Raw genomic sequence first — 20863 nt, forward strand, 5'->3', positions numbered from 1 at the left:
ATCCATCATGTTCTATTTGCATGCTTTTCCGCTCGATCTATCCAGAAGTTTGAGCTGTGCGTAGATGGATCAGTCAGTCAGTTAGTCAGTCACATTTTCCTTTTACATTTACCTACCTAGATATTTTTTTAGTTGAATTGAAAAGTAAATGTAACTTCTGGAGAAACGTGAGCAATGTATTTTTTTTGTCTTTTTTTCTTGGAGAATGTTCATACTATAATACCTATTATATAACTAGGTAGAATAGGTGAAAATAATAAGGTAGCTATGTACAGCTATCGACATAGCTCAATTAGCCAACTGAAGTGGCAGTGGGCAGGCCACGTCTGCCGTAGAACTGATGGCCGCTGGGGCAGACGTGGTCTGGAGTGGAGACCGCGTATCAGCAAGCGCAGTGGATCAGCAACCTCCGACCCGCTGGACTGACGACCTTAAGAAGATAGCGGGAAGTGGGTGGACGAGGAAGGCGGAGGATCGTGTGTGGCGGCGCGCTCTTGGGAAGGCCTATGTCCAGCAGTGGACGCAAACAGGCTGATTGATTGATTGATTGATTTACAGGTTAGAGTGGAACAAGGCGCAGCATTTTATTCATAACAACCTATAGGTACTTAGTTTAGTTGAAACTGATATAATGAAAATATCAAAACACGGAAGTCATCATGATGTACCTATCTGTGATAATATATCTATTAGGTATAACTACTACAAAAACATATCTGTGCAGCTGTTCGCACGAGGAAGAAGTGAATCATTCAAAAAATAAAGTTAAAATTAAAGCCAATTAAGCTTTATGCTTCTCATTCTGAGAGGGGCCCGTGCTCAGTAGTGGGCCGTCGATGGGTTGATCATGGTGATGATGATGAAGCTATGTCCCAAGGAAGGATTGTAAAGCGTTGATAAAAAAAAAAAGAAAACCTACCCGGCTAAGTTTGTTGTGAGTTCTTCTCAAATTTGGGCGCGTTTGGAACCCTCGTAGCTTTAGTTTTAAGTTAGCGCGATTAAATATCACCCTACATCCTTGTTTGACTATCAGAGAGTGTACAATAGTACCAAATTTGAATAAATGACTTTGACTTTGACTTCGATTGGTTCACGTAACGATGATCAGCACGAATCAAAAAAAGAGTCATTATTAAGCAGCTAATTTTATGTGTATTTATCTTGTATTTGTAGCAAGTAGGTATCTTTGTTATCTATTAATACGTATGATACAACAAAACAAAGTTAAAATTTAAGCCGAGTAGACGGGCTATCTGTCGGTTCACGTAATAATGTCACGTAAGTCATGGTTGTAAGGCAAATATTTTTCAAGAGTCACGATTATGCAACCGTTTTATGTCTATGTTATCTGCCTATACGGTATCTCTTCAACAAGTGTAAATTAAAATAACACCCCCGACAAGTGAAAGTTACAGTAACTAGAAAAGAGCTGATATCTTTCAAACGGCTGAACCGATTTTCTTCGATTATAGCTAAGAACACTCTCGATCAAGCCACCTTTCAAACAAAAAAAGCTAAAATTAAAATCGGTTCATTAGTTTAGGAGCTACGATGCCACAGACAGATACACACGTCAAACTTATAACACCCCTCTTTTTGGGTGGGGGTTAATAAGCTCGAAAGAAGACCAACACTCGCTCTAATAGAGTCTGGACTTTAAGAACTCCTCAGCACACAGCCGCAGCAGTTCGTGGGAGCTTTATACGCTTCTATGAAATGCTGGAACAACCCCCTTCCCTGACCGATATACACAAATCAAAACAAATAAAATTTTATTGGTGCATCAGCAAAAGGGTCCTCCCATATCTTCTTTATTTTTAACCCCCGACCCAAAAAGAGGGGTGTTATAAGTTTGACGTGTGTATCTGTGTGTCTGTCTGTGGCATCGTAGCTCCTAAACTAATGAACTGATTTTAATTTAGTTTTTTTTGTTTGAAAGGTGGCTTGATCGAGAATGTTCTTAGCTATAATCCAAGGAAAATCGGTACAGCCGTTTGAAAGTTATCAGCTCTTTTCTAGTTACTGTAACATTCACTAATTGTCGGGGGTGTTATAATTTTTTTATTTACACTTGTTCAAAATGTTTCAGGAACAGTTTGACAGAAAAGTTAGCACGTCACAAATCCAACGTTGATTCAGTGGATTCACCGTGAATTCGACGTGACTCGAGGGACGAGGCGTCAAACCACGCACCTTCCCGCTGCACCATCGAGATCCGGAATGTAATTTTATTTCTCTTCTCCTCCCTATACGGCGAAATTGACGATTGCCGAGGTCGCGCGGATGTATGTAGCTTGTATAAATCCCTCCATACTTAATATTGTAAATGTGAAAGTGTGTCTGTCTGTCAGTCTGTCTGTCTGTATGTCTGCTACGCTTTCACGGCTCATCCGCTGAACCGATTTTCGGGTGTCCTCTAGTGGTACATAATTTAAAAAAACCAATAGATGTTGATGTACCAAGGTCCTGTCCGAATGGCGACTTCGCACCAGAAGGCGCATTATCGATAGACCCCAAACTATAGGTAGACAAACGATATCAAACGAGTCGCAAGGAGCCGCTGTATTCAGGCGGCGAAAGACTGGCATAAGTTTTTTTGAAGATACTCTTTCCTTTATTCCTCTTCTAACTTTGCTTTTGCAGGCGTTTATCTAAATTTTTATTTACAAGTCTCTAAGTCCTACTTTTTTCATAAGGAAACATATCTTAGGTTATTTAACTTTCAATATTTTGTACGGGATTCACTACTGTATCTGAAATCATTTGCAAAACCGTTAAAAGTGCGTATATGCCAGTCATCGTGTTTAGGCACTGGATGGACTAGATTTTGCTTGTCATCCAAAATTTTGGGTCAACTTGTGCTAAGTCATTTAATATTGTAATTATCACTATTACGTACCTATTGCAATCCACAGTGAACCGATCATCTTCTATAAGCCCTTCTTTGTCATCAGTCATCACCGCAGAAAAACATAGAGTGAAAACTTCCTACAGGCGGGACTACCTGCGCACCCCACAACTAATGTGCATCGCCCATATTTAAACACTACTTTTGGAAAATTACATTGTTCTGTTTTTCAAAAAATCGCACATTTAGACTAGACAACAATTTATAAATTGTGACATATTTGAGTAGCAACACACGCGACCTCGAGGCACGAGGCACTGTATTCTTCTTTCTTTCTTCTCTCTGGACTGGTTTCCGCACTTTAATGTTTCTGTCTGTTGTGCGTGCGTTGCCCCTACCCGCCGAAGTCATCACTCCAGCCATCCAAGCACGCTCAAAAGCCGAGTAGACCGCCCAGGTTGCCGAGGGCTTCATGAAGTGAGGTTGGGGATCCCAAATGGTGCTCTCGTTGTTCTGTCACGTCCGTGCACTCTAGGAGCACGTGCGTCGGTGTTTCAGCGACCTCCATGCAGGGCGCAGGCCCTGCACTAGCTGTCGGTGACACCTATAACGAAAAGGTGTTTGTTTAGTGGGCTATGCCGTGTTATGAGTCCTACCACCTTCCTAAGTTTACCTCTGTCTAGGAGGGGTGTTTTCTTATTTTGGCGTTGTTAGGGAAAGCCACTTTGACTTGCCTGCTGTCAGTTGTGTTTCTCCATAACTGGGAATGCTCTCTAAGCGTTCATGCAACCAAGTTTTTAACCCCAGACCCAAAAAAGGAGTGTTATAAGTTTGACGTGTGTATTTGTCTGTGACATCATAGCTCCTAAACTAATGAACTGATTTTAATTTAGTTGAGTGTTCTTAGCTATAATCCAAGAAAATTGGTTCAGCCGTTTGAAAGTTATCAGCTCTTTTGTAGTTATTGGTTACAGTAAAATTAATTAAAAATTTATAACACCCCTAACAAGTGAAGGTTACTTCACTTGTCGGGGGTGTTATAAATTTTCAATTTACACTTAAGGGTATGGGTACGATAGGTTCTGGATTCCTTTTTATTAATACTGGCTGCACTTGTTTAGTGCAGCCAGTTAGTTACCGTGTCGCGGCCGGTAAGCCACGTCACGTTCTGTACAAATTGTGACACATTCGACCGTCGACACACTCGGCCTCGAGGCACGAGGCGATGAGTTTATTTATTTTTTGCCTATGTCCGTTTTTCTTTTCAGTAGCAAGAAGGTGTTTAGTAATATTAAGATTTTAGGTTGGATATAAGTTGGATGTAGGCTCCCTTTAAGGCTAGATGTTGGAAGCAAGTGTTATTTCGATAGCTAAAATGAGATAAATCTTTATTATGCAACAAGATAAAGTTGAAAACTAAAACCCGACTGCGATCGTCTTGATAAACGCTGAAATATTGGAGTAAAATTGTTTTGCTGTCACTTTCGTATATTTTAATGTTGCTGTACGTTTATATTTATGAGCTCAGAATTTTCTCCTCTTTCATTTGACAACCCACTCGATACAATAGCAAAAAAAAAAATTCAGAGACCTCCACGTTTTTTGATGTAATATCCGTTAGGTCAATTTTTTTCGTATGAAATATAGCCTATTTCACTCGGACCTTTACAACAAATCAATTGACACCTCATTCATCAAAATCGGCCTAGTAGTTTAGGCGCTACGGTGAAACATACAGAATCTGGATACAAATATATCTGGATACATACATACATACATAGACTGCTAAAATCACAACCCATTCTTTTGGCTTTGCCGCAGTCGGGTAAAAAAAGCGAACCTATAAAGGCTCACCTCGTTGTTTGTCTGTCTATCTGTCAAGACCCGTGAAGGAAATCAAAATCGGGATATTTCCCGTAAGTCTCCGGGATATAAGCCCTGTACCAAATTTCGTCAGAATCGGTTACACTGTTGGGCCGTGAAAAGGTAGCAGACAGACAGACAGACAGACAGACAGACAGACAGACAGACAGACACACTTTCGCATTTATAATATTAGCATGGATAATAGAACGCATAGTAAACTTTATACGTTTTCAATGATGTTCTCAGTGCTGAATGAATGATGGTACGCCATACCATACACTAAAATGATAATGGGTGTGGAACTAGCCTTATGTAAACTGCACACCAAGTACACAGATAGCTATCCAACGAATAAACTCGTGTAAGTAGGAAGTACTGTTTATATTTCAATGTGGCTATCAATAAAATATTTGACATTGGTTTATAAGATTCTTTATCAACTCTAATCGCGATAAATACTATCTTAAGAATTATGCTATTTTAACTTTTTACTGAATTAGGTGATAATACTTTCATGGTATTTGGCTTTATGGCTAATGGCCTATGAATTATTAGCTTATGCCCTTAACTTTTAACCCCATAAGGCGTTTCTGCACGTATTGCGTGAAAATACGTTTCAAAATGGTCGTCATACAAAGCGTACGTACGCGTATAGGTATACACATTCGTATTTTTGCGATTCGTATTTTGATGAATCTGTTAAAATACGAATCATATGTGTACACACGCGTATGTGATGCACTATCAATATCTAATTAAAATGAATATTATATATCTATGTATATTATATAGACTATCATGTACCTACCATTATTAAAAAACTAAATTGTACGATTTCTGTACATAAATTAATATATTATTACAATTATCAACTCACGAACAATACAAACTTAGACCACAATTTTTTTTTTAATTTTTCTCCGTCTGTCTGTGCATGCTTTACGCTGTAACTACTAAACATAATTGGATGCATACTTTTAACTAATACTCTGGGATAACATACTCGTAGGTCTGGGATAGTTTTTATCCCCAAAAATAATAGGGTTCTTTCAGGATAGAAAATTCAGGATAGTTCAGGATTTCAGGATAGTTTTGTTGTTATGAATACAAAAGCTTTGTTATTAAAAAAAATTCGCACAATCACGTTTTAGTACATATCAGTTGGTTTGGGACAATCAATATCTTTAGTTTTCGTGAAAAAAAAAAGAAATAATCAGATATCGTCTAAGTATAAGAACTTAAGACGCCTTTGGATATAGTGTAGTATGCTTTGCTTGCTGGAAGAAGTCACATTGTTTTATTTTTAAATATTTCAAGTTAAATAGTGACTGGGGTTTATAGTATAGTTTATGTGATAGTCTGTAAGACATACTTTATGTCATATAATTAATGAGTGTTTATGAGAAATTAATTTAATATTAAGGTAAATATTTAAGTTTTTTCATTATATTTTAAAATATTTAAGTGACTAACTTCGCATGGATTTAGGCTTTTTAAAAATCCCGCGAGAAGTGCTTGATTTTATGGGATAAAAAGTATCCTATACCCGCATCCAGGATGCAAGCCATCCCTATAAATAAATAAATTAAAAAGCCATTTCCCATACTTCATCATGAATTACAATTTGAAAATAATACTAGTTTTTTTAGTTATAATATCCCTTTATCAACCTTTAAATCGGTTAAACAGATAGGCCATAAAGCTAGAAGACAGACAGACAGATAGACCGACACACTTTCGCATTTATTATATTACTATTAGTTAAATTATTAGTAATTACTGATATTAGTAATTAGTAATGTTAGTAATAATTAGAATGGAATAATATTTTAAACTTGATATCTTCATACATTCCTGAAAAAGAGGATCTTTGTAGACTACGAAGTGGTTCTACGAGTATTAGGCCCGATATCCACCTAAGCGAAGAAGAGAGGAGATGTGTTCAGTTGACCAATCAGATTCATAATAGATGACGTGAAAAAATTATCATGTCATCTTTCAAAAGAGCAACCGCCGAGTTTCTTGCTGGTTCTTCTCGGTAGAAAAGGCATTCCGAACCAGTGGTAGATGCTTTTGACGATTCAAAAGAACTTGTAAAAGTCTAATTGAATAAAAATATTTTGAATTTTGAATTTTCAAAAATCTGATTGGTTGACTGTACAAAGTGTACCTACACATCTCCTCTCCGATCCGCCCCGGGCCAGAGTTCCATTTTTCTATTCGAATACGGAACCCCAAAAATGATAAACTATCTTACCTAATAATTTTAGATATTATCAAAACAAAGGAATTATCATCAGAACATACAATACTTTTAAACAATTATTATTAAATTACGTTTCATTTAATTAATTACTATTATTATTACCTATCAATTGATGTAAATGACGCAGTAATTAGATCTATGTTATTATCAGTCTATTTGTGTCCACTGCTGGGCATAGACCTCCCCGAAAGCGCGCTTGCACAGGTCACAGTGAGAAGGCTGAGATCTATAGACCGCACTTTGACTTTGCTCAGACTTATGACACTGTTAAAACGAGACAGCGTTATACCGCTGGCATAAATCTGTCTCGTTTTAACTGAAGCAAAGTCAAAGTGCGCTCTATATATTTCAACCTTAGCTGCGACGCAGCAGACGCTTGTGGCCTATATCTACACATCACTACCCATTTTTTATCCAAGCTACCCATATTATTATAAATGCGAAAAGTTTATTTTGTTTTGTTGATTTGGTTTGTCCTTCAATCACGTACAACCTGAACACATAACACTCCTTTTTTGTGGAAAAATGGTACAGGTGTAGATGCACTATTAATAAGTATAAATTACTAGCTGATGCCCGGTACTTCCTTCCCGTGGTTATAGGTTTTTAAAATCCCGCGGGAACTAGGGATTTTTACAGGATAAAAAGTAACCTATGTGTTAATCCAGGGTATAGTCTATCTCCGTTCTAAATTTCAGCCAAAACGCTCCAGTAGTTTTTTCTTGAAAAAGTAACAAACATATACACACACATACCTACACACATACATACACACAAACTTTCTGCTTTATAATATTTGTGTGATATTGTTTGTTACAGAATGTATATCTACCTGCTAGTTATTAGCGTGATCACTTGCTTTTTCACGTGGCTCTACCTGAAATGGGTGTCAGTGAAGAACTACTGGGCAGTTCGTGGGGTGCCGTATCTACCACCCAACCCCATTCTTGGCAGCCTCAACTTTCTGCAAAGATATAATCCTGTAAGTTAATTCATTTATTTAAATAGTAAGTACCTACCTGGGTGCCTGGAGCGCTTCCTTCCTTTTTTTCACGCTCATGCAAACTGTGGAATCAACTACCATCGGGAGTGTTCCTACTAGATTATAAACATGGGGTTATTCAAATTGCGGACTAACAAATTCCTGAAAGGCCTTAGGCTGTGGTTAGTTACCAGCCTACCGGCGAAGCCGAGCCGCCAAGCGGTTTAGCGTTCCGGTACGATGCCATGTAGAACCGAACAGGGGTATGGGTTTAATAGAACTGCTATAATCCTTCCAAGTTAGCACGCTTCCATTTTAGACTGCATCATCACTTAACATCAAGTGAGATTCCAGTCAATGGCTAACTTCTATCAGAATAATAATTTTTTTTCACAATTTAATCTATTTTATATTGAAAACTAAAAGGTATCATAGTATCAAAATAATCGATACAAAGTTTACTTTGTTGCGTTTATTCTGGTTCAAAGATAAGAAATAATAACAGTAAATAATAAGTAATTCTTAATAATGAATATTATTGTAATAATAAATAGTGTAATTATTATTGACATTTGGGCTATTCAGATAACAACATTGTTAACAAAGTTAGAGGGGTCTCTCCGTCACTCGCTTCATACAAACGTAGTTCCAATTTTATTTGAATATATTAAGCAACCAAAGTCCATGAAATTTTGCATACATATTCTAGAAACTAATAAGCCTGTGGTTTTCCAGATTTCTGTTAAAATATTCGGTGTCAAAGTTACGCGGTCTTAAAAATTTACATACAAATCTTTGAGCCCCTGTAATTTTAAAACTACATATTTTTAGAAAAATCTAAAACACCACAGGCACAGATATTAGTTTTTAGAATATGTCTGCAAAATTTCATGGGCTCTGGTTGCTTAATATTCAAATGAAATTGGAACTACGATTGTATGAAGCGAGTGACGGAGAGAGAGTTAAACTATAATGTATTTATTTGGTCTACTAATAAATGGACGTTAGATTTTGATGCCTGACAGTTTTCCATTCCTAAAAGTATGTGTATTTTTATAATTTTTATGATAGTGTTTTTCCCTACACTTTACGGAAATTTCTAAATAATTTTTAAATACACAACTATAAAATATAGTAAAAAGCAATATGTCAATTCTCGTAGAGCTGCATTGTAATATGGGCCAATTCCGATAGCTGCAAAGTGTCGCTACTAGATGGCATCAACAGTCCCTTCAGTACTGAGTGAACTGCTGAGGACCCTCCTCAGGAAACCTTCCTGTTTCATCCTACAATTTTTTTTATATATAGAACTATGAAGATGCCCGCGACTTCGTCCGCGTGGATTAGGTTTTTGAAAATACCGTGGGAACTGTTTGATTTTCCGGGATAAAAAGTTGCCTATGTCAATTACAGGGACGCAAGCTACCTCGGTACCTTTTATACAAATCGGTTTAGCGGATGGGTCTTTAGGAATCCCGTGGGAACTCTTTGATTTTTGGGGACAAAAAGTAGCCTAAGTCCGTCCCTGGGATATAAGCTAACCCTGTACCGAATTTTGTCAGAATCGGTTTAACTGTTGCGCCGTGAAAAGGTAGCAGACAGACAGACAGACACACTTTCACATTAATTATAATATTAGTATGGATACTTTATGAAAGAAATAAATTTTGATTTTGATTTACAGGGTCTGTGGCTGCGACAGCTGTATAAGCTGAACAGTCCTTACGTAGGGATTTGGTTCCTCTGGAGACCAGGTCTAGTTGTCAACTCACCGGAAATAGCTCGGAGGATACTGGTCAAAGATTTCGCCAACTTCCGGAACAGATACTTGAGCTCAGGAGAATCTGATCCTATAGGAGGACTGAATTTGTTTACCGTGAATGTAAGATTTCAAAAAAATATTATTTAACTAATATATTGTACCTATATGCAAGGCTGTAAAGTTGTAATGGCAGTTTGTATAGAATTCCGAGGAAGAAAAGAACTCTAAGGTTGAGAAAAGTTAGAATCCTGAGCGTAGCGAGGAATTCAAAGGCACGAACGCAAATAATTTTGCAGCCATGCGAAACACAGAAGTTTTTATCTGACTACAGTGGGGAACACAAACCAAATTGATGCAAACTGATAAAAAAATTGAATTTTTTTTTCCGGGTGCATTCTGAATTTTAAATTATCAAGTATTGTATTTCAATAAATGGTATTTTTTTAAAGAAACAGTTAGGTACAACATCCATTGACCTCGTCACGTCCAAATTTCGAATTACTTTTCCACGCTAGTGGTTAAAATAGATTTTTGCTCGCAATTTCTGACGACAATCCAAATCTTAGCATCACCAGAATAAAAGATTTTTTTTTTATCTGGTGCAACAGCATTTGAAGTTAAGATTTGTTTTGGGGGACTAGCCTAAAAAAACTGGTCAAGTGCGAGTCGGTTGTCAGACACGACAGACAGACAGACGGACAGACGGACAGACGGACAGACTGACAGACAGACAGACAACAAAGTGATTCTATAAGGGTTCCGTATTTCTTTTTGACGTACAGAACCCTTAAAATGTGGAATAGACGTGTGGATCAATTTTTTTTTCTTTGTATCTTAGGATCCTATTTGGTCATCCCTGAGACAACGTTTAAGCGCCGTATTCACAGCGGCAAAGCTGAGGATCCTGCAAGACTACATCAAACAAAAAGTTAGGGAACTCGCGCAGAGGATTCGTAATGATAGAGAGAACCCTATTGACCTCAAAGTAAGTACTAATTATAAACTTGTATATGCAAGACATGCAATCATTTTTTTTTTATTGCAAGATAGGCATTCACTTGACGACAATCATGTTTAATATAAAACAATGATGAGGTCTGAGGTTGGAATACATTTTCGTGTTTTTATTTGTGACTAGCTGATGCTCGCGACTTTGTTCGCGTGAATGTAGGTTTTTTAAAATTCCCGTGGGAACTCTTTGATTTTCCGGGATAAAAAGTAGCCTATGTGCTAATCCAGGGTATAATCTATCTCCATTCTAAATATCAGCCCAATCCGTCCAGTAGTTTTTTTTGCGTGAAGGAGTAACAAACATACACACACACATACAAACTTTCTCCTTTATAATATTAGTGTGATATTAGTGTGATATCGTATCAGTAATCATCAATACTATCACATGTCTTCGTTTTTCTTAGTATTCTAATTACACCCTGTATATTTTAGGTAATGTATGTGGATTTCACGACCGACGTCATTGGCACGTCAGCATTCGGAGTGCCAAGCGACGCCACGCTAACAGGCAAGGGTCCGATGAGGTCAATCACCTACGATTTTGGCAAGTTTGGCCTCATGCGGGGTCTGACCTGGTGCAGTATATTCTTCTTCCCTGATTTCGTCGACTATTTCAGGTACGTTTTAGCTTTAGTCTCTATCTGTTATTCTATAGATATTATTCGGCGATGGAAAAAATCGTGAGAAAATCTGCATACCCGAGAGAGTACAATGTTATCAAAAGCGTGTGAAGTCTGCCAATCCACACAATATGGCCAGCGTGGTGGACTACGGCCAAACTCTTATTCTAAGAGGAGACCCGTTCTCAGTAGTGAGCCGACGATGGGTTGATCATGAATGACATGTTATTCACAAACCTGGAACAGGCCCCCATTTTTTGAAGCACACTTGAAGGTGTCAAAAGGTGCAAAATCTGAGTGCCATATACTCGGTGTTTCAGTGGTTTTAAAGTCCTGGCTAAGTGGATCGACCTAAGCAGTATTATCTACTTAAACCATTTATATTGACCCTAGCCATAAAATAACAAAAAATGATCGTAATTAATAATAAAAAAATAAAAACTATGGCAGATTATATAAAAAAATGTTTGAACTTTCACAGGTTAAAGTTCTTCCCAAGAAAATCACAAGCGTTTCTGAAAAAGATGTTTAGGATAATCGTTAAAAGCCGAGAAGAAAGCGGAGACAATCGAGAATCCAAAGACTTGCTCGACGCTCTGATCAAACTCAAGAAGGACAAGATGGATAGTAATGAAGGTAAAACATATTTTGATATTTGTAGAGTAAAAAGGCATGTTTTTACAAAAAGCTTTATTATTAGCTATTTTTAACCCCCGACCCAAAAAGAGGGGTGTTATAAGTTTGACGTGTGTATCTGTGTGTCTGTGTGTCTGTGTATCTGTGTATCTGTGTATCTGTCTGTGGCATCGTAGCGCCTAAACGAATGAACCGATTTTAATTTAGTTTTTTTTGTTTGAAAGGTGGCTTGATCGAGAGTGTTCTTAGCTATAATCTAAAAAAATCAGTTCAGCCGTTTAAGAGTTATCAGCTCTTTTCTAGTTTTCTTGTAGAAAAGAAGGTTGGATAACCGTTAGGTTCCTAATATTATGTCAATAGACAAATGTCAAGCTGTCAAGATGGACGTTGCCTAAATACATAATTATTTATTTGAAAATGATGTTTTGGAAAACTCAAATACTTTGGATCGTCGGGGGTGTTATAAATTTTTAATTTACACTTGTTATGGAAGCTGGTTTTGCGATAACAATTATTGCGCTCTAATTAAATAATTTATTTTGCCAATATTTTTTTAGATTAACTCTTGAATATCCCCCACGCGTTGTGATCTGTGTTCCTCGCGTAGGTTTTGGAAGGACATTCTAATTATTCGTCAAAATATTTAAATAACACCTGTTTTTCTGAGTAATATAAGCATATTATCTACATAATTTAAACCTTTTCCAAGCCTATTATAGTTTTGTCTGTAACACGTGAATAATAAAGTGATATTATTTTCAGAGGTTTCCGAAGACTTGTTGCTAGCGCAAGCGGCAATTTTCCTGCTTGGTGGGTTTGAAACTTCTGGGAGTGTTCTGTCTTGGGTCACTTACGAAATGGCCTTTAACCCTGACCTACAGGTAAAAACCATTGACCAAATCTCTCTGAGGTCATGTAGCCACTATATCTTTCTAACGGATAAAATCAGGAAAAAACTCACTGACAAACGAATAAGTAACCTCTAAGTAGAACCCAAATGATTATTATGGTTCATAGCACTCATGAGACCGATGGTCACTGGGAAGATTTGTAAATAAATCTCTTCTTTGTTTATTTATTAGCAACCCGCCCGCGGCTTCGCACGGGTAGCTTATTACAATTTTCGTATGGATTTCTAATTTTTTTGAAATTAAAATAAAGGCTACACTCATTCACTCACTCCAGAACAATGTAGCTTTCTTCTGGTGAAAGAATTTTCAAAATCGGTTTAGTAGTTCCAGATTCCAGTTACTTCTTACAACCAAACTTACAAACCTTATATCTTTATGATATTAAGTATATTACTGTTTTCAAGGTATAGTAATTTACATTTTCCGCCAAAACTTCTCAATGCCTAAACAGATTTGGGATATGGGGTATCGTTAGAATCTTAACAAAATTTTGAGTAACACTAACTAACCTACATTTTTTTGAAAAAGTTCAATATGGTAGCTATCCCTTAATCAAAATTTTTGTTCTTTTTTTTAGCAGGTTTGTTGTATTTTTCAATTATTTTTTAACTGCGACTTGTTGATTGTATTATATTTAATATGAAATAAAATTGTATAAAATTGCAGGATAAACTATACGAAGAGCTGAAAGAGGCAAAAGAGCGAATTGGGGACAAGGATTTTGACACACAATTGCTCACAGAGTTGACTTATCTGAATTGTTGTATAAAAGGTATGCTGAAAAACTATTTTTTTGGTTTGATTTGAAGATTATTTTAGTTTTTAGGGTTCCTTACCTCGAAGGGAAAAACGGAACCCTTATAGGATCACTTTGTAGTCTGTTTGTCTGTCCGTCCGTCCGTCCGTCGTGTCTGTCAAGAAAACCTATAGGGCACTTCCCGTTGACCTAGAATCATGAAATTTGGCAGGTAGCTATTATAACACAAGTAAAGGAATAAATCCGAAAACTGTGAATTTTTGATTACATCATTTAAAAAATATGAAAATGTGTTTAAATTTTCAAAGTAAGATAACTATACCAAGTGGGGTATCATGTGAAAGGGCTTTATCTATACATTATAAAACAGATTTTTATTTATTTTTACGCATAAAAGTTTTTGATTTATCGTGCAAAATGTCGAATAAAATACCCGAGTACGGAACCCTTTGGTGCGCGAATCTGACTCGCACTTGGCCGGATAAACATCGCGTTGTTACTTGTTGGCCGTTAATGCAGTGGCCGGAACATAGTAAATATATAATTAATCTACATAATATAGATTGGGGATGATGATAAAAAATGCTCTTTATAAAGTTATGCTTTCTTTATTTTTAGAGGGTCTTCGCAAGTACAGTCCTATGGGTTGGCTAGACAGGATCGCCATAGCAGACTATCAGATCGACGACAAAGTAACAGTCAAAGCTGGCATGCCGGTGTACGTCAACAGTGTTGGCATGCATTATGATCCTGAATACTTCCCTGATCCAGAAAAGTTTGACCCTGACAGATTTTTGCCAGAAAATGAAAAGGATATTAAACAGTACACGTACATGCCTTTTGGAGAAGGACCGAGGTTTTGTATAGGTAAGATAAAGTTTAACTACTTATAGGAAGCTGAAAGGCCTCCCTGGCTGGCAAGCGCTGTGGTTTTATTAGTGGGAGATCCCGGGTTCGATTCCCGGCAGGGGTTTGAAATTCTATAATTTTTAAACGGGTCTAATCTGGTGAGAGGCTTCGGCCGTGGCTAATTACCACACTACTGGCAGAAGCCGTTTCGCCAAGCGATTTTGCGTTCCGGTACGATGCCGTCAAGAAACCAAAGGGGTACCTATGGGTTTAATAAAAAAATTGGTTGTCTGTAAAGTCGGTTTACTGACGATAGTTGAACGTGACAACAAAGGCCGATTGTTCTTTGTCGCTCGTTCCGCGCTCTCGCTTGCACTTCAAGCCTTACATGGAACGCCTCAGAGGGAGGTAACGCCGCATGAGTCATGTTTTTTCGTGCGTGCAGCCGGCTCTATCGAATTATAAGACGTTGTCACGTCAAAAGTGCGATACCCCTTCCAGGTTAGCCCGCTTCCATCTTAGACTGCATCATCACTTACCACTAGATGAGATTGCAGTCAAGTCCTAACTTGAGTAAAAAAAAATACATCATTATCGTTACTTATAATGAACAAACCTTGGACGGAAAAACCTTGTTTCTCTCTTCTTGCTTTAAAATTTTTGGAAATTTCAGGGTCCCGTTTTGCACAGACAACATTGCGACACGCGCTATCATCAGTGTTCCTGAACTTCAAGCTATATCCGGTGCCCGGTAAGCCGAAGCCGATAGAGGTGAAGGCCGACAATCGATGCGTGCTGTACTTGCCTGGAGAGCCTCTTTATGTTCGATTTGAGCCTAGAAATTAAGGAATATACCTAGGACCAATCAATTTAGCTCACTCCTTGTTTTTTACTTGATGATAATATATTTTTTATTTTATTTCATTCGTTTTATTTAATCGGTTTCCTTATGGTCACTAACACCTTAATATACTTCTAAAGCGATTCAGCGTTCCGGTATGATATACCGTGCAGGTTAGTCCGCTTCTATCATAGACTGCATCATCACTTACCACTAGGTGAGATTGCAGTCAAGGGCTAACTTGATCTGTCTGAATTAAAAAAAAATACGTTCAAAATATTACTTATTAGCTGATACCCGCACTTCATCAACGTGGATTTAATTTTTTTTAATCCTGCGGGAACTCTTTGTTTTACTTAACTAAAAATATATGATCAATGAAGTGTGTGTTAGTTACAAAGACAAAAAAGTCAGTCGGCGGTAACCATTTTGAAAGATCAACCAATCACAAACGAGCCTAGTTGTTTTCCGTACTAACTTTTTTTTTTATGTGGACAACTGAGTCGAAATATCGGCAGTAAAAAAACCAAATCAATCGTGGCATGCACCTGTTATCTACAATATAAATTTAAATGGATAGAGTAGTATAGAAAACATATGCTCATTTATGATTGGTTGGCCACTCAAAATCGTTAACGCTCGCTGATTTTTTGTCTTTGTCATTTGTATGGAATTACGTACAACAGAGACAGCTGTACATTTTTCCCCTGGATGGAGCCATACATAATTATAATTATGTCACGCGACGCGACGCTCGAGGCGTTTCTCTGAACGAGGCCTTAGACTTGCAAATCGTCAAAAACTTTGTTCATAAAACGTTTCAATTTCAGTACTTACTAAGCCCCTTCCCGCAACGGTGCCCATTTTGGCTTAAAAATAAATCACGCTTAGGTGCCCAGGATTAAACATTTCAAATCCTATCAGCTTAGAATTTACGCCTCAATTAGGTTTCATTAAACTTTTAACCCCCTACCCAAAAAGAGGGGTGTTATAAGTTTGACGTGTGTATCTGTGTATCTATCTGTGGCGTTGAAGCTCCTAAACTAATGAACCGATTTTAATTTAGTTTATTTTTGTTTGAAAGATGGCTTGATCGAGAGTGTTGTTAGCTATAATTCAAGAAAATCAGTTCAGCCGTTTGAAAGTTATATTATTATTGAAAGCTCTGTTCTAGTTACTGTAACCTTCACTTGTCGGGGGTGTTATAAATTCTTTATTTACACTTGTCAACCTTACGTAACGCATAACGCTGAGTAGGTTCCTGCGGTAGTGGAGCGGTGCGGGAGGAGTGTGATGACGTCACGCGAGAGCTCAGTGATTACTCAACGTGTGGCAACTGTCTCCCTACCGCAGCAGCCTACTCAGTTACAGTCCGACTAGGCTCTCTTAGTACTTGAGTGAGGGCGCTGTTATAGCTGTATGTCTGTATGTCGACACCGCGAACTATCAACAATTGCACTTCTCAAGATGGCGGCTTTAGTTCCGGTTTTGGCCACGCGCCAATAGAGCCTTGTCGGACTTTATGTGCTACCATTACCAGTACCTATAATGTACTATAATAGTTACCTACTGATGCGTGTAGCTTCGCCGCGTGAATTAAGGATTTTTTTTAAAGAATACCTATTAGTCGTCCAAACAAAAATACTTAAATGGAGATGGACTGGACACATGCTTCGAGAGAAATCAAAGAAATGGACCCAAGCTATGACAGAATGGGAAGTTAGGGATGGCTCGAAGCGGAAAAAGGGAAGACAAAGAAAGCGTTGGGCCGATGACATGAAGAAGACGGCTGGGTCATTGTGGACGAGGCAAGCACGGGATAGACTCGTTTGGAAATGCCTGGAGGAGGCCTATGCGTCGGAGGACGCGCTGACCGCAAAATAACCAAAGTGCGAGATTTAAGTTAATTATTGTACATGTATTCAGCAATAAAGGCTTTATTTATTTATTTATTTATTTTATTAGTCATTTTAATCATGAGTAACATTCCCCTTTCCCCTCCAACTAAGCGTTAAGCTTGTGCTAGGAGTGGGTACGACAATAGTGCAACGGGTGGGGTTTGAACCTCCAACCTTTCGGATTTCAGTCTGCTCCTATAACCATTGAGGCTCTAATTCAGTGGGAACTTCTTGGTTTCCAGGATAAAAGGTGTCATTTATTATACCCGGCTTTAGAAAGGGTACCGTTTTACCTTTTGAGATAAGGAATCCTAAAAATTGTACTTTTTAACAAAAAAATGACAGAAGGTAATTGAATTACACGAAATAGAGAAACAGAAAATACACACACAGAGGAGACAATGGCAGAGATGAGGAAAAAAAATTATAATGAAATTTTCCTCTAAATTTTCACGAGCGCAACCGTCCTTTGTTTCCATGTGTTGAGCCAGGACACCGGCGTAGTCCCTTGAGATGTAAGTTACAACCACACTGCATACGAAAACCTGTGATTTTTATTGGAGGCTCCAATACAAAAATCCATTACCTACAAAATTTTAATTTACAATACAATTAATAAATAGTCGTATTACATCACTTACAATATTGTACAAATTTTTCATTTGATTTATTTATTATTTTAATTATTTTACATCTTATTGGAACGAAAGTGCACTTACGTAAATTACAATACAAACACAAAAGAGACAAAATACGAAAACATAAAACAAATGACACAATAAAGGATTATGAATATTGAATGAACGCTGAGAGCACTGACCAGAATGACTGTTCAGAATGCTCTCCGCGTACCCCAGTAACTCCCGAACCAACGATATCCACCCGTAATTGAGTGGATCCCATTGGCCATTATTATCCAAGAGCGCGTTGAAGGAAGCAGTATAGGTGCCATATCTCGAGCAACAGTACGATGATGTGCGAAAACTTTAATACTTCGTGGACAAAGATTAATTATTAGTAGGTAAACATTTTCTTATTCCAGCAAAGAGGATTCGTACCCTTGGTGCGTGAATCCAACTCACACTTGCCCGGGTTTTCTTTCTTTATTTTCAGAAATATTGTTTCCTTCTTTGTTTTCCTATAAAAATTTTAGGACTCTTGAAGATCGACGCGCGACAACCAGTCTACGCGCGATCCCCGCATGTTTAGGAGCCCCATTCTAGCCATTCAGTGAACCTCAATAGCAATGATATTGTAATTGAATTACTGTGAATTTGATCGACTTCGGGTCAATTATTCATAGGACAATTTTGATGGCTATTGACATAATTAAGTAAGCCTTATGTTGAAATAAATCCTTCTCTATACTATGACTTGAATGATTAAATATTGACATACACGTTTCAATTAAAATATTTATATCTATGCTCTATCCACGGAGAGAAGTTAATATATTACGTAATCTCATACAAATGACTCAAATTTCAAATGTTTTTTGAAAATGGTTTTTGGTTAGGTTAGTGACTCAAAATGGTTAACGTCCTCTAAGATTTTTGTCTCTATCATTTGTATGCGATTATGTAAAAGAGAGCCGATATACTAACTTGTCGCGGATAGAGTATACCTACCAGAGGTTCAACGAAGCCACCTAGACAGAGGAATACGCGGTAAAGAAGCGACCCGAAACAGCCCCAGTAATTCCGGGACTTTAGGCCTAGCCCACATTGCAATTTTTCTCTCGCGACTTTTATTCGCGCGACTTATTTTCTGCGTACGGAATTTCACCTGCACGCACTGCGAATGCGGTGAGCGCCATACAACTCCATACTGCACAAAATATTCGCGCGGATTTACTACCGGAAATTGTATCAAATCAAAGATTTTTTTCCGCGCGGATTTCAAATCGCAGTGCTGGCATCTGTATATAATTCCAAGTGTTACAAAATTGCGAAAAAAAGTCGTGCGATTTTTATTCGCTCCCAGCTCTTATGGCAGAGTCGTTGTAGAGTCTCCGTTTACCAATTATTAATATAGATCAAAGGCGTCAGAGTATTATGTCTCTCCTCATACTGTAATATTAGTATGGATTTAGATGGCTTGTTAATGATATCTCTACTAACCATCTTATTACGACATTGCCCAAATATAATGCTTACGGTACAAGCTAGGATAGAGATTTTATGTAGTCTTTTTCATTTTCGGTCGACGTAAGGGTTAGCACACTCGTTTGCTTTCTTTTGTTTAAAAAAATAATCCACGTTAAAAGTGACTTTTGAAATGTGAATATACCTTTCCTCTTCAACTAAAAGTTGACGCAAACAGACGGAGTATAGTAGTGACAAGTTTTTAAAAGCTTGATTCTAAAGTTTTTATTTTTCTGAATTAATCACGTAGATGGACTCTAAGTTTCTTAGAAATGAGAAAGATCCCTAGAAGAACCAGAATAACTGACAAAGCCAATAGCCATACAGCTCCAAGAAACTATTACTGCTAGAATAGGTAAGAAAGAGGTTTCGGCTACGTAGAGCGTTGTTTCTGTCACTCATACAATTTATGTAACGTTTTGTCGATCTCAACGACAGAGCCAACGCTCTACAATCCGCTATCTCTTTCTAAAGGTCGATATTTCTTGCTGTACGTTGTTTGTAATAGGTAACCCTAAGGTAAGGCAGAAGACGCATGGTCATTACCGCCTAATCGCTGATAACCGAGGGTTTTTATTAGCTACCCGGTTCTTATATCACGGATAATGATCGCGTAATAGACTCGAAGTCACATTACGAGACATCTCACGAAGCAATCTACGCATTTAGGCGTCGCGCGTCGGTTAATGTAACACCTACGGTATATTAACGCGTGTCAAAGGAAATCGGAAATTAGTTAGCATTTCCGAACGACTTTGATAATAACGATTTCTGAGAGGTCTTAAGCCTGGGCGTGTTTGGAGCCCTCGTAGCTTCACCATAAAATTGTTGAAATTATAAGATAATGTTTCTTAAATGTTGAATTTGTAAGATAATGCTTCTTACAAATTCAACAATTTACAATCAAAAGTGTACAATGGTAAGTACCCAATCTGAGATTTGACTTTGACGTAAATGATTTGACTTGACTTGTTCTGCATCAGTCATCATCATCATTAACAGGGCTCTCTCCGTCACTCGTTTCCACTCGTTTCATACAATCGTAGTTCCAATTTCATTTGAATATTAAGCAACCAAAGTCCATGAAATTTTGCAGACATATTTTAAAAACTAATATCTATGTCTGTGGTATTTTAGATTTTTCTAAAAATATGTTGTTTTAAAATTACAGGGGCTCAAAGATTTGTATGAAATTTTTTAAGACCGCGTAACTTTGAAACCGAATATTTTAACAGAAATCTGGAAAACCACAGACATAGATATTAGTTTCTAGAATATGTCTGCAAAATTTCATGGACTTTGGTTGCTTAATATTCAAATGAAATTGGAACTACGATTGTATGAAACGAGTGACGGAGAGAGCCCACTTAATAACCAATCAATCAAGTCAAGAGTGAATAGGCAACTTCTAGGCAAGCGCGCTCCATCTTAGGCTGCATCATCACTTGCTAGCAGGTCTGATTGCAGCC

The 20863-nt window shown here is 37.6% G+C and overlaps 1 protein-coding gene across 1 annotated transcript; it reads left to right on the top strand.

The window, feature by feature from the left end:
* Positions 1–5987: 5987 nt before the first annotated feature.
* On the top strand, positions 5988–15428 carry LOC123874250 (cytochrome P450 6k1-like). Its single transcript, XM_045919488.1, has 10 exons — positions 5988–6137; positions 7800–7962; positions 9647–9844; positions 10563–10709; positions 11171–11355; positions 11840–11994; positions 12757–12875; positions 13572–13677; positions 14281–14529; positions 15185–15428. Exons 2-10 carry the CDS (start codon positions 7801–7803, stop codon positions 15355–15357), a joined length of 1494 nt encoding a protein of 497 aa, XP_045775444.1. The 5' UTR covers positions 5988–6137; position 7800; the 3' UTR covers positions 15358–15428.
* Positions 15429–20863: the final 5435 nt, after the last annotated feature.

The sequence above is a fragment of the Maniola jurtina genome, chromosome 18, assembly GCF_905333055.1.
Source record: "Maniola jurtina chromosome 18, ilManJurt1.1, whole genome shotgun sequence".
NCBI lineage: Eukaryota > Metazoa > Arthropoda > Insecta > Lepidoptera > Nymphalidae > Maniola > Maniola jurtina.